Raw genomic sequence first — 13,971 nt, 5'->3', positions numbered from 1 at the left:
GCCATTCTAAAACCTTCATTCTAGCCTGATTTAGCCATTCCTTTACCACTTTTGGTCACACTCCATTCTCTAGTTTATTTATAGTATTATTGTTGATTATTGCGATGAGGTGGCGACTTGTCCAGGGTGTATCCCACCTTCCACCCGATTGTAGCTGAGATAGGCTACAGCGCCCCCCGCGACCCCGAAGGGAATAAGCGGTAGGAAATGAATGGATGGATTATATATATTGTAATATATATAATAAAATACATAGAGCTATACCGCCCCCTTGTGTCTGTGCCGTCAACTCCCCCCCTGCAATACATAATTGGAGAGGACCGCATATGTGGGGGGGTTACCCACATATGCGGTCCTCTCCAAGGTTTCTCATAGTCATTCACATCGACGTCCCACTGGGGTGAGTTTTTCCTTGCCCTTATGTGGGCTTTGTACCGAGGATGTCGTTGTGGCTTGTGCAGCCCTTTGAGACACTTGTGATTTAGGGCTATATAAATAAACATTGATTGATTGATGATTGATAACAGCTTTACCACCTTTGAGGTGTTTGGGGTCATTGTCCTGTTGGAACACCCAACTGCGCCCAAGACCCAACCTCCGGGCTGATGATTTTAGCTTGTCCTGAACAATTTGGAGCTAATCCTCCTTTTTCATTGTCCCATTTAAAGCAGCAGTTCCATTGGCAGCAAAACAGGCCCAGAGCATAATACTACCACCACCATGCTTGACGGTAGGCATGGTGTTCCTCACCTTTTCTCCTCCAAACATATTGCTGGGTATTGTGGCCAAACAGCTCCATTTTTGTTTCATCTGACCACAGAACTTTCCTCCAGAAGGTCTTATCTTTGTCCATGTGATGTCAGATGAAACAAACATTTTCAGTACACCCATAATTGTCATGTCTGTGTAATCATGTTTTGTTTTGTTTAGTTGTTGGACTCTTTAGTTTCTGGCTTTTCACTCCCTTGTCTTGTTTCCATGGTTACCCATTAGTTTTCACCTGTCACGTCACGCACCTGTTTCACGTTTTGAGTCACGCACCTGTTGTCGTTAATCATGTCTGTAGTATTTAAGTTCATTGTTTTCAGTTTGTCGTTCTGACGACATCCCCACATTTATGCTCTGCACAGTTCTGACTATTTTTTCATGTCCATCGTTCACGCTGCTCCTTTTTGTCCATGCCAAGTAAGTTTTGTTTATTATTGCCACAGTTAGTGTTTTTTGTTGTTCATAGTTTTTGCCTTTGTGCAAGTATTTGGTTTCATAGTTTGTTCTCCGCCATTGTGCGCGCCTTTTGTTTACTTCCTTGTTTTGTAGTTTAAATAAAAATGTACTCACATTCCCGTCTCGCCCGAGCCAACTTTCCGTTGCATCCCGGAAAAGCAAACACCCAGGACCAAGTCATGACAGCACTGTCATGACTTGGTCCTGGGTGTTTGCTATGAAACCAAATACTTGCACAAAGGCAAAAACTATGAACAACAAAAAACACTAATTGTGGCAATAATAAACAAAACTTACTTGGCATGGACAAAAAGGAGCAGCGTGAACGATGGACATGAAAAAATAGTCAGAACTGTGCAGAGCATAAATGTGGGGATGTCGTCAGAACGACAAACTGAAAACAATGAACTTAAATACTATAGACATGATTAACGACAACAGGTGCGTGACTCAAAATGTGAAACAGGTGCGTGACGTGACAGGTGAAAACTAATGGGTAACCATGGAAACAAGACAAGGGAGTGAAAAGCCAGAAACTAAAGAGTCCAACAACTAAACAAAACAAAACATGATTACACAGACATGACAATAATAAATTCATCTGACATCACATGGACAAATATAAGACCTTCTGGAGGAAAGTTCTGTGGTCAGATGAAACAAAAAGTGGCCACGGAAAGTTCTGTGGTTCTTTGACCACAGAACTTTCCTCCAGAAGGTCTTATCTTTGTCCATGTGATGTCAGATGAAACAAAAATGGAGCTGTTTGGCCACAATACCCAGCAACATGTTTGGAGGAGAAAAGGTGAGGCCTTTAATCCCAGGAACACCATTCATACCGTCAAGCATGGTGGTGGTAGTATTATGCTCTGGGCCTGTGTCAGGTTCAAACACTGATGACATCTATTAAACAGGACAAGAAGCAAAGAATCAAACAGAGACAGAATTCAATGTGGTTCAGCGAGGAGAAACGTATACATCTGTACCCTTTACAGTGTCATTACGCTCTAACAGAAAAAGGTTCACTTCTTCTTTATTTGGATATTCCCTGTTTACATAACAACAGCTGTTTCTAAAGGAATGGGGGGTATGTAAACAGCCCTCGTTTTTGGTCACATTAACACAAAAGAAAAAGATGCCTCGGGCTTGGACTGGTCCTGGATTGAGCTTGGGAAAGTCTTGGATCATAATAGATAACCCCTCCCGTCTCCTCCCATCGTACACAGCGGAATTTTCCAAGCCTTTGCTTGGTGTACCAAAGACAGCTTTCGTCTGTTCACTGGGAACCCAGAGAACGTAAAGTTTTTTTTATATTTTACACAATTTTTCTGACAGCCTGTTTTGCTACCAATGGAACTGCTGCTTTGAATGGGACAATGAAAAAAGAGGATTAGCTCCAAATTGTTCAGGACAAGCTAAAATCATCAGCCCGGAGGTTGGGTCTTGGGCGCAGTTGGGTGTTCCAACAGGACAATGACGTTATAAGTGGTAAAGGAATGGCTAAATCAGGCTAGAATGAAGGTTTTAGAATGGCCTTCCCAAAGTCCTGACTTAACAATGTGGACAATGCTGAAGAAACAAGTCCATGTCAACACATTTAGCTGAACTGCAGCAATTTAGTGGTCAAGTGGTCAAGCAGAAGCTTGTGGATGGCTACCAAAAGCGCCTTATTGCAGGTCAACTTGCCAAGGGACGTGTAGATTACTTCTAGACCTCCACCCCAGATCCCACCTCACTCCTACCCACTTCTCCAAAGTGGGCTGGCTCAGGGTGGAGGACAGAGTCAAACAACTTGCACTGAGCCTGGTCTATAAAATCCGCTACACCTCCCTGATACCGAAGTACATGTCAAACTACTTCCTTAACGTAAATGACCGCCATAACCACAACACCAGGGGGAGCTCCACTGACCACGTTAAACCCAGATTCACATCTAACAAAGGTCTTAACTCATTCTCTTTCTATGCCACATCAATGTGGAATGCACTCCCAACAGGTGTAAAAGAAAGGGCATCTCTATCCTCCGTCAAAACCGCAATAAAAGAACACCTCCAGGCAACTACAACCCTAAACTAACACCCTCCCCGGATTGTTAATAATCAAATGTAAACAATCAAATGTAGATACTTTTTCTTATGCCTTCTTATCTCTCTCTCTCTCTCGCTCTCTCTCTCTCTCTCTCTCTCTCTCTCTGCCCACTACTTGCTGTCCATATCCTACCAAGTCAGACCTACACTGTTTCAATATCCATTTCTCTGTTCTCAATTGTTGATGACTGATGATAACAACCAAACCATGACATGATGTTCTTTACACGTGTATGTACACTTTTGGCATATGTATATATATATATATATATATATATATATATATATATATATATATATATATATATATATATATATATATATGTATGTGTGGGAAAAAAAATCACAAGACTATTTCATCTCTACAGGCCTGTTTCATGAGGGGGGGTTCCCTCAATCATCAGGAGATTTTAATGGGAGCATTCACATACCATGGTTCATCTGGTACAACCCCTCATACAGCAAAAACGTCTCAACTAACATTGGACACAAATTCCTCAATCTGATTGACAAACACTTTCCCAAAGACAACACCCTAAGAAAAGTATTCAACAAGAACAACATTAAATTGAGCTACAGCTGCATGAACAATATACGACAAATTATCTCAAACCACAACAAAACAATTGCAAATGAGCCGTCGGCCCCCGGACAGAGCGACTCCAAAACCAACAAAGGCTGCAACTGTCGAAAGAAACCTGATTGCCCTCTCAACGGGGGGTGCTTACAAACATCAGTTGTCTACCAATCTAAGGTAACACGCAAGGACATTAACACATCCGACACATATGTAGGATTAACCGAGGGAGAGTTCAAAACCAAATGGAACAATCACAAGGCTTCTTTCAGGAACCAAAACCTGCGGAATACCACAGAACTCAGCAAACACATTTGGGACCTCAAAGACAATAATGTTGAATATTCAATAACATGGCAAATTCTTGCATCCAGCACACCTTACAATAGTGGTAATAAAAGATGCAACCTATGCTTGAAAGAGAAACTGTTTATTATTTACCGTCCAGACCTGTCATCCCTCAACAAGCGCAGCGAAATTGTAACAGCATGCCGCCACAGACGGAAACACCTCCTAGGTAACACATGAGCCAATCACCACGCCCCTACGCCAGCCTGTACCCACCCACTCTGTGCCCTATATAAACCATGGTATGTGAATGCTCCCATTAAAATCTCCTGATGATTGAGGGAACCCCCCCTCATGAAACAGGCCTGTAGAGATGAAATAGTCTTGTGTTTTTTTTCCCCACACATACATATATTGCGCTCTACTACGGTATCGAGCACTATTTTTTGGATAACCTTATTAAGACATATATATATATATATATATATATATATATATATGTTAAATGTACTGCAGCACAGTGTCTTCCAGCATCAATGCGCTGGCTGCAGTGACAGTGGAGGACCTGATTAAACCGCACATGCAGATGTCAGACAGGCGGCTGGCTTGGACTTCAAAGGCCCTGAGTAGGTTTGGAATATCAAGCATGTTTGAAGTGAGTCTGACTGTGTTATTTGCAGGCTTTTTATTCGGCCTTGTATGCATGGGAATGGCAGGACTGGCTTCACTCATGGGTGGAATATTGCAGGTAGTGCTGGACTATGATCATGTGTGCTAGTTGAACACCGGCTGACTGTGTCCATCCTTAGGCCACCATCAGCATCTTTGGCATCATCGGCGGTCCTTTACTCGGACTCTTCTCTCTGGGCCTCCTCTGTCCTGTCGCCAACTCCAAAGTGAGTCAATATCTGAGTGAGAGATTGACCGATTATCTGTGCCGACTATAGAAGCCAAATCTAGTGACGTTGTGTAAATGGTCAATAAAAAGAGAATACAACAAATCCTTTTCAACTTATATGCAATTGAATAGACTGCAAAGACAACATATTTCATGTTCACACTCAGAAACTTATTTTTTTATGCAAATAATCATGAACTCAGAATTTAATGGCAGCAACACATTACAAAAAAGGCATGTTCACCACTGTATTACATGGCCTTTCCTTTTAACAACACTCAGTAAAGGTTTGGGAACTGAGGAGACACATTTTTGAAGTGGAATTATTTCCCATTCTTGCTTGATGTACAGCTTAAGTTGTTCAACAGTCTCCCTTCTCATATTTTAGCCTTCATATTGCACCAGGTCTGGACTTCAGGCAATCCAGTCTAGTACCCGCACTCTTTTACTATGAAACCACACTGTTGTAACACCTGGCTTGGCATTGTCTTGCTGAAATAAGCAGGGGCGTCCATGAAAAAGACGTTGCTCGGATGGCAACATATGTTGTTCCAAAAGCTGTATGTACCTTTCAGCATTAATGGTGCCTTCACAGATGTGTAAGTTACCCATGTCTTGGCCACTAATACACCCCCATACCATCACACATGCTGCCTTTTACACTTTCACCCTAGAACAGTCCGGATGATTATTTTCCTCTTTGGTCCACAGTTTCCAAAAACAATTTGAAATGTGGACTCGTCAGACCACAGAACACTTTTCCACTTTGCGTCAGTCCATCGTAGATGAGCTCGGGGCCCAGCGAAGCTGGCGCCGTTTCTGGGTGTTGTTGATAAACGGCGTTGGCTTTGCATAGTCGAGTTTTAACTTGCACTTACAGATGTAGCGACCAACTGTGGTTACTGACAGTGGTTTTCTGAAGTTGTTCCTGAGCCCATGTGGTGATATCCTTTACACACTGATGTGGCTTTTTGATGCAGTACCGCCTGAGGGATCCAAGGTGTGTAATATCATGGCTTACGTGCAGTGATTTCTCCAGATTCTCTCAACCTTTTGATGATATTACGGAGCGTAGATGGTGAAATCCCTAAATTCCTTGTTGAGAAATGTTGTTCTTAAACAATTTGCTCAGGCATTTGTTGACAAAGTGGTGACCCTCGCCCCGTCCTTGTTTGTGAACGACTGAGCATTTCACGGAAGCTGCTTTTATACCCAATCATGGCACCCACCTGTTCCCAATTAGCCTGTTCACCTGTGGGATGTTCCAAATAAGTCTTTGATGAGCATTCCTCAACTGTTCTCAGTCTTTTTTGCCACTTGTGCCAGCTTTTTTGAAACATGCTGCAGCCATCAAATTCCAAATGAGCTAATATTTGCAAAAAAATAAAGTTGACCAGTATAAATATCTTGTCTTTTTCACTGCGGCGTTCACGTGGACACGCCCCACCTTTTCTGTCCTAACGCAGTGCGTCTCCTTCGCTTACAAGTCAAAACTTCCAATTTTTGCCGGGGAAATCCAGTTTTTGTCCTTCTTTCCCGGCGGTTTCCCCCGCCCTTTTGTTTATTTTCGCTACCGCAGCGATGGAGTCGCTCGACGAGCCTCCGTCCGCAACGCTCAGAGCGTGGACTCATTAAAGGAGCGCCACGAGTTTCATGTTCCGTCATGCAACCAATAACAAAGACGACTAAAAAAAGATATCTGCCAAAAATCCAAACTTTGTGTAAATATCTTGATACGTTGGATAGTTCTTAAATAGGAAGAGCAGGCGGCAGCTCACACAATCTCATATTTTCTGTAAGTCTTTGATGAGCATTCCTCAACTTTTCTCAGTCTTTTTTGCCACTTGTGCCAGCTTTTTTGAAACATGCTGCAGCCATCAAATTCCAAATGAGCTAACATTTGCAAAAAATAAAGTTGACCAGTATAAATATCTGGTATTTTTCACTGCGGCGTTCACGTGGACACGCCTCACCTTTTCTGTCCTAACGCAGTGCGTCTCCTTCGCTTACAAGTCAAAACTTCCAATTTTTGCCGGGGAAATCCAGTTTTTGTCCTTCTTTCCCGGCGTTTTCCCCACCCTTTTGTTTATTTTCGCTACCGCAGCGATGGAGTCGCTCGACGAGCCTCCGTCCGCAACGCTCGGAGCGTGGACTCATTAAAGGAGCGCCACGAGTTTCATGTTCCGTCATGCAACCAATAACAAAGATGGATGGACACCAAGACGACTAAAAAAAGATATCTGCCAAAAATCCAAACTTTGTGTAAATATGTTGATACGTTGGATAGTTCTTATATAGGAAGAGCAGGCGGCAGCTCACACAATCTCATATTTTCTGTAAGTCTTTGATGAGCATTCCTCAACTTTTCTCACTCTTTTTTGCCACTTGTGCCAGCTTTTTTTGAAAACATGTTGCAGCCATCAAATTCCAAATGAGCTAATATTTGCAAAAAATAAAGTTGACCAGTATAAATATTTGGTCTTTTTCACTGCGGCGTTCACGTGGACACGCCCCACCTTTTCTGTCCTAACGCAGTGCGTCTCCTTCGCTTACAAGTCAAAACTTCCAATTTTTGCCGGGGAAATCCAGTTTTTGTCCTTCTTTCCCGGCGTTTTCCCCACCATTTTGTTTATTTTCGCTACCGCAGCGATGGAGTCGCTCGGCGAGCCTCCGTCCGCAACGCTCGGAGCGTGGACTCATTAAAGGAGCGCCACGAGTTTCATGTTCCGTCATGCAACCAATAACAAAGACGACTAAAAAAAGATATCTGCCAAAAATCCAAACTTTGTGTAAATATCTTGATACGTTGGATAGTTCTTATATAGGAAGAGCAGGCGGCAGCTCACACAATCTCATATTTTTTGTAACAACAATGACAGCCATCTTGAAAAATGTCTCAAATCTACGTTTTCATTTAAATGTTGGCAATATTTCAGGGTTCTTCACCAGGAAACTTGACGATGTAATAAATCCATAAATTGGTATAAAATTGTCAGTTATCGGCTTGAAAAAAACATATTGGTCGATCTCTAGTTTGGAGGCTGGTTGGACGGGATGTCACCCACCTTTCTCATCACATACAGTCCCGGTCAAAAGTGTACGTACACGTGTAAAGAACATCATGTCATGGCTGTCTTGACTTTACAATCATTTCTTATTGTTGTGTGATGTAGTGATTGGAGCACATACTTGTTGGTCACAAAAAACATTCATGAAGTTTGCTTCTTTTATGAATTTATTATGGCTCTACTGAAAATGTGAGGGTCAAAAGTATACATACAGCAATGTTAATATTTGCTTACATGTCCCTTGGCAAGTTTAGGTGCTTTTGGTAGCCATCCACAAGCTTCAGGAATCGGTAATTAAGAGTTGGACAATATTGGAATATCGGATATGGGCAAAAAAGCTATTATCGGACATCTCTAATTAAGTCCATAAATTGGTATGAGATTGTATAAAATGTAGAAGATGGTGAGTTATTGTTATGTATATTTTTACCAATTTTGCCAGGAGATTTACGCTATTTTGAAATGCTCGGCTTAGACCAGGGGTGCTCACACCTTTTCTGCAGGCGAGCTACTTTTCAATTGATCAAGTCGTGGGGATCTACCTCATTCATATATATAATTTATATTTACTTATTTATGAAATATATGTTTTTGTTAACAAGTTAAAGGTATTTAATGATAATGCAAGCATGTTTAACACATATAGTTAATATTGTTAATACATTAAAGGTGTTTCATGATAATACAAGTATGTTTAATACATATAGTTAATATTGTTAATAAATTAAAGGTGTTTAATGATAATACAAGCATGTTTAATACATATAGTTAATATTGTTAACAAGTTAAAGGTGTTTAAAGATAATGTAAGCATGTTTAATACATATAGTTAATATTGTTAACAAGTTAAAGGTGTTTAATGATAATACAAGAATGTTTAATACATATAGTTAATATTGTTAAAAAATTAAAGGTGTTTAATGATAATACAAGCATGTTTAATACATATAGTTAATATTATTAATAAGTTAAAGGTGTTTAAAGATAATACAAGCATGTTTAATACATATAGTTAATATTGTTAACAAGTTAAAGGTGTTTAAAGATAATACAAGTATGTTTAATACATATAGTTAATATTGTTAATAAATTAAAGGTGTTTAATGATAATACAAGTATGTTTAATACATATAGTTAATATTGTTAACAAGTTAAAGGTGTTTAAAGATAATGCAAGCATGTTTAATACATATAGTTAATATTGTTAAAAAATTAAAGGTGTTTAATGATAATACAAGCATGTTTAATACATATAGTTAATATTATTAATAAGTTAAAGGTGTTTAAAGATAATACAAGCATGTTTAACACATATAGTTAATATTGTTAACAAGTTAAAGGTGTTTAATGATAATACAGGCATGTTTAACACATATAGTTAATATTGTTAACAAGTTAAGGTGTTTAAAGATAATACAAGCATGTTTAACACATATCGTTAATATTGTTAACAAGTTAAAGGTGTTTAAAGATAATGCAAGCATGTTTAATACATATAGTTAATATTGTTAATAAGTTAAAGGTGTTTAAAGATAATGCAAGCATGTTTAACACATATAGTTAATATTGTTAACAAGTTAAGGTGTTTAAAGATAATACAGGCATGTTTAACACATATAAATTCCTTTCTTTCACGAAGACAAGAATATAAGTTGGTGTATTACCTGATTCTGATGACTTGCATTGATTGGAATCAGACAGTGGTGATGATAACGTCCGCATTTTCGAATGGAGGAGAAAAAAAGTCCTCCTTTCTGTCCAATACCACATGAAAGTGGTTGGTTTTTGGCATCTTATTTGTCCAGCTTCCGTACTCCTTTGTATACACTTTACAAGAAATACATTGTCGGCAAACTCCGTAGCTTGCTAGCTTGTGCACGCCAGCTTTCTGAGACTCTTATTTTGTTAGCGCAGGCAGGATGAAGCAGAGCTTTTATTGTGCAACTGTGCAGTCGGTCTTTGGAGTTTTGACGACAGGTACGGCGCCAGAGTCTGTTGAAATAAAGTGTTTCTCGCCTTCCAGTCGGTAATTTTAATGAGCTGGCAGCAGCCAGCGTCATCTCAGAAGACCCTCGGGTGCCGTGAATGTCAATCAAGTGACGAAAGTGACGTCATAGTGAAGATTTATGATCGCTCATTTTTAGGACTATTTTTTTAATGCCTGGCTGGTGATCGACTGACACAACCTCCGAGATCGACCGGTAGATCGCGATCGACGTAATGAGCACCCCTGGCTTGGACACACATAAAAAAAGGTGTTTGATGTTGTTCGCTGCTAAATTAGACACAACATTAGCGGTGCAAAAAACACGTCGCTACTAGTATGTTTAGTAAAACAATGTTATAAAAGCATTTTAACGTATACTAGCAGTGTTGGGTTGGTTACTGAAAAGCAGTAACTAGTTACAGTTACTAGTTACTTCATTTCAAAAGTAACTCAGTTACTAACACAGTTACTTACACCAAAAAGTAATGCGTTACTGTGAAAAGTAACTATTTAGTTACTTCTTTTTTTCTTCTTTTTTTTTTAAAGCTCCCATTAATGCCCTTTTAGCCTTCATTTTAGTACTGTTATTGCACTGGAGAATAATACAATGTGTTGATCAACTTGACATGCATTTGCATCACTGAACTCTGCTAAGCCATGTGGTCTACATACAACACACAAATACAAATATATGTTTCAAAGGCCAATTTGTTTCTGGCCAGAACAAATTGACAAAACTATTTTAAATAGCTGCAACATAACATACATAAGTAACAAACAGCATAATAACAGCATAGATGTAAAGCAAGAAAGGCACACACTACTACATACACAAAGCCTAACCAGGCGTTTTTCTCTCTCAAGGAATTATGAAATAAAATCATGTCTGAAGCCCAGAACACTCAACACATTTCCCCAGTTTTAGTTTAGAGATAAGGAAAGATTGGCCTGGCCCACTAGCATCCTTCTTTATGTTTGTGAATTTTATAGTCTATACATTTAGAGTGATGTGATAATCAAACACTCTAGAAGTCTAGAATGAAAGAGTATAGAAGAGAATTGACAGCAACGTTCCCTCTAAGGAGCGCGCCTGTGCAATTGCGCACTGCTCAAGCGTCCTCTGCGCACGGCAAATCTATGCCACGCACAAAATCAAATAAAAAAATAAGCGCACAACAATTTTCGACACGACACGGACACGACAGAAAAAACAGTTATCGTCATCATTGTTCAAATATTGTAACGTCTGTCGAGACGCTTTGAGGACATGAATTCCATCCATCACTTTACTGAGCAAAACTCTTTATTGTCGGCCATAAACACATCACCAAAACATTAGTAAAAAAAAAAAGATATCTAGCAAAAGTGGTCATTTTCTGCAGTACAAACCAGACCAAAAGCAACTTTGTTATATCAACAGCAGCCGCTCGCTCTTTCTCACTTGCGCCAACACATGCACATGTGGCACTTAGCCAGTGATGCGTTTACAGCCACACAAAAAGTCGGACAACTCCAACACCACACATAAAGTGTCATTCCAGGTCGTTACACTATGATTTACCAATCAAATGTGTGCCTATTCTAGTGTCATTTATTAGGAATCTTAATTTATAAATATTAATCATTAAATGCTGTTAGTATATTAAATAAATACTAACGCAGTAACGCATCATGTAGTAACGGTAACTGAGTTACTGAATATAAAAAATAATGCGTTAGATTACTAGTTACCGCCGAAACTAACGGCGTTAGTCCCAACACTGTATACTAGTCATGTTTACATAACTTTTACTGCAAATGAATATCGTCTGCAAATATCTGTAAAGTGAGTTCTTGTTCGGCACTGTGAGAGATTTAAATGTCCCTCAGGGAGCTTTGTCGGGTCTGGCGGCGGGCCTGGTTTTGTCTCTGTGGGTGGGCATCGGCGCCCAGATATACCCACCGTCTCCCGAGATGAGCCGCCCCCTGCCGCTCACCACCCACGGCTGCAATGTCACCACCTTGGACGGCTTCAACTGGACCTCCACTGGCCCGCCTGCTCACACCAGCCCTATGGCCGCCTCCCCCGGCGACAGGTACGTGACCGTCAGCACAGGAGAGCCTTCAATCAAGTCGAGGTCAACCGCATGTTTGTACTAGGGTTGTACGGTATACCAGTACTAGTATAGTATCGCGGTACTAATGACTCAAAAACGGTACTATACCCTGTTTGAAAAGTAGCAGTTCCCAATTAATTTTTACATGTGGTGACTTTGCTGGTTTTATGAGCAGAGGAGCATGTTGGGCAGCGCACACACACAGAGTACTTACAAGCAGACACAGTGTGTAGACAGAAAAGGGAGAATGGACGCATTTTGGTGTCGCCTCCTTGGCGACAAATAAAGTAAGTTTCTTAGAAGTAGCATTATCACTGGAGGACAAGGAATATCTAAACATGCTTCACTACACACCGTAGGAGGATACAATAGCTCACCGCCGTCACAATGTAAACAAACGCCATGGGTGGATCTACACCTGACATCCACTGTAATGATACCAAGTACTAGAGCGTATCTAGTCCATACTATTATGATTACATCGATATTTTTTATCATCACTAAATCTTTTTTCCTTTTAAAAAAAAAATTCATATTATGTTTATAAAGTCAGTAAATATGTCCCTGGACACATGAGGACTTTGAATATGACCAATGTATGATCCTGTAACTACTTGGTATCACATCCATACCTACATGTGTGGTATCATCCAAAACTAATGTCAAGTATCAAAGAAGAGAAGAATAAGTGATTATTACATTTTAACAGAAGTGTAGATAGAACATACTTGCCAACCTTGAGACCTCCGATTTCGGGAGGTGGGGGGGGGGGGGGGGGGTGTTCGGGGGGGGGGGGGGGGGGTGTTCGGGGGTGGGGCGTGGTTGGGGCAGGGGCGTGGTTAAGAGGGGAGGAGTATATTTACAGCTAGAATTCACCAAGTCAAGTATTTCATATATATATATATATATAAGAAATACTTGACTTTCAGTGAATTCTAGCTATATATATATATATATATATATATATATATATATATATATATATATATATATATATAAGAAATACTTGACTTTCAGTGAATTCTAGCTATATATATATATATATATATATATATATATATATATATATATATATATATATATATATATATATATATATATATATTTATTTTATTTTATATATATATATATATATATATATATATATATATATATATATATATATATATATATATATATATATATATATAAATAAGAGAAATACTTGAATTTCAGTGTTCATTTATTTACACATATACACACACATAACACTCATCTACTCATTGTTGAGTTAAGGGTTGAATTGTCCATCCTTGTTCTATTCTCTGTCACTATTTTTTCTATTCGGGGGTGGGGCGTGGTTGGGGCAGGGGCGTGGTTAAGAGGGGAGGAGTATATTTACAGCTAGAATTCACCAAGTCAAGTATTTCATATATATATATATATATATATATATATATATATAAGAAATACTTGACTTTCAGTGAATTCTAGCTATATATATATATATATATATATATATATATATATATATATATATATATATTCCCTGTGGTGCGAATATTCACCGTACGTGCTCCCGTTGTATCCACAGTGCGGTTCACAGGAATATCAGTTGCTGTGAAATAGTAATCTGTGTGCGGATGGAGAGATTGCGTCTTTTCATGAACCGAATCCCTGTCGCTTAGTAGGAGCCATTTTGTGGTCTTTACAGATGTAAACACACAAAGGAAATGAAACGTACGGTAATATCCGCGCGCTTTTTCT

General features: G+C 39.4%; 2 protein-coding genes across 3 annotated transcripts in view; one reads left to right on the top strand and one right to left on the bottom strand.

Moving 5' to 3' along the window:
- lyrm5a (LYR motif containing 5a) overlaps positions 1 to 13,971 on the bottom strand; it is a 54,948-nt gene that overhangs the window by 14,942 nt on the left and 26,035 nt on the right. The gene's annotated exons all lie outside the window — the stretch shown is intronic.
- The window catches only part of slc5a8 (solute carrier family 5 member 8), a 37,731-nt gene that overhangs the window by 17,130 nt on the left and 6,630 nt on the right, over positions 1 to 13,971 (top strand). Inside the window, exons 11-14 of the mRNA XM_072916047.1 lie at positions 4,693 to 4,802; positions 4,857 to 4,924; positions 4,986 to 5,072; positions 11,999 to 12,204. Coding sequence (XP_072772148.1) covers positions 4,693 to 4,802; positions 4,857 to 4,924; positions 4,986 to 5,072; positions 11,999 to 12,204 — 471 coding nt within the window. The remainder of the gene's footprint in view (positions 1 to 4,692; positions 4,803 to 4,856; positions 4,925 to 4,985; positions 5,073 to 11,998; positions 12,205 to 13,971) is intronic.

Source organism: Nerophis lumbriciformis, linkage group LG25 (genome assembly GCF_033978685.3).
Source record: "Nerophis lumbriciformis linkage group LG25, RoL_Nlum_v2.1, whole genome shotgun sequence".
NCBI classification, from domain to species: domain Eukaryota; kingdom Metazoa; phylum Chordata; class Actinopteri; order Syngnathiformes; family Syngnathidae; genus Nerophis; species Nerophis lumbriciformis.
The sequence above is the reverse complement of the archived record's forward strand: the minus strand, read 5'-3'. Positions and strand labels throughout refer to the sequence as shown.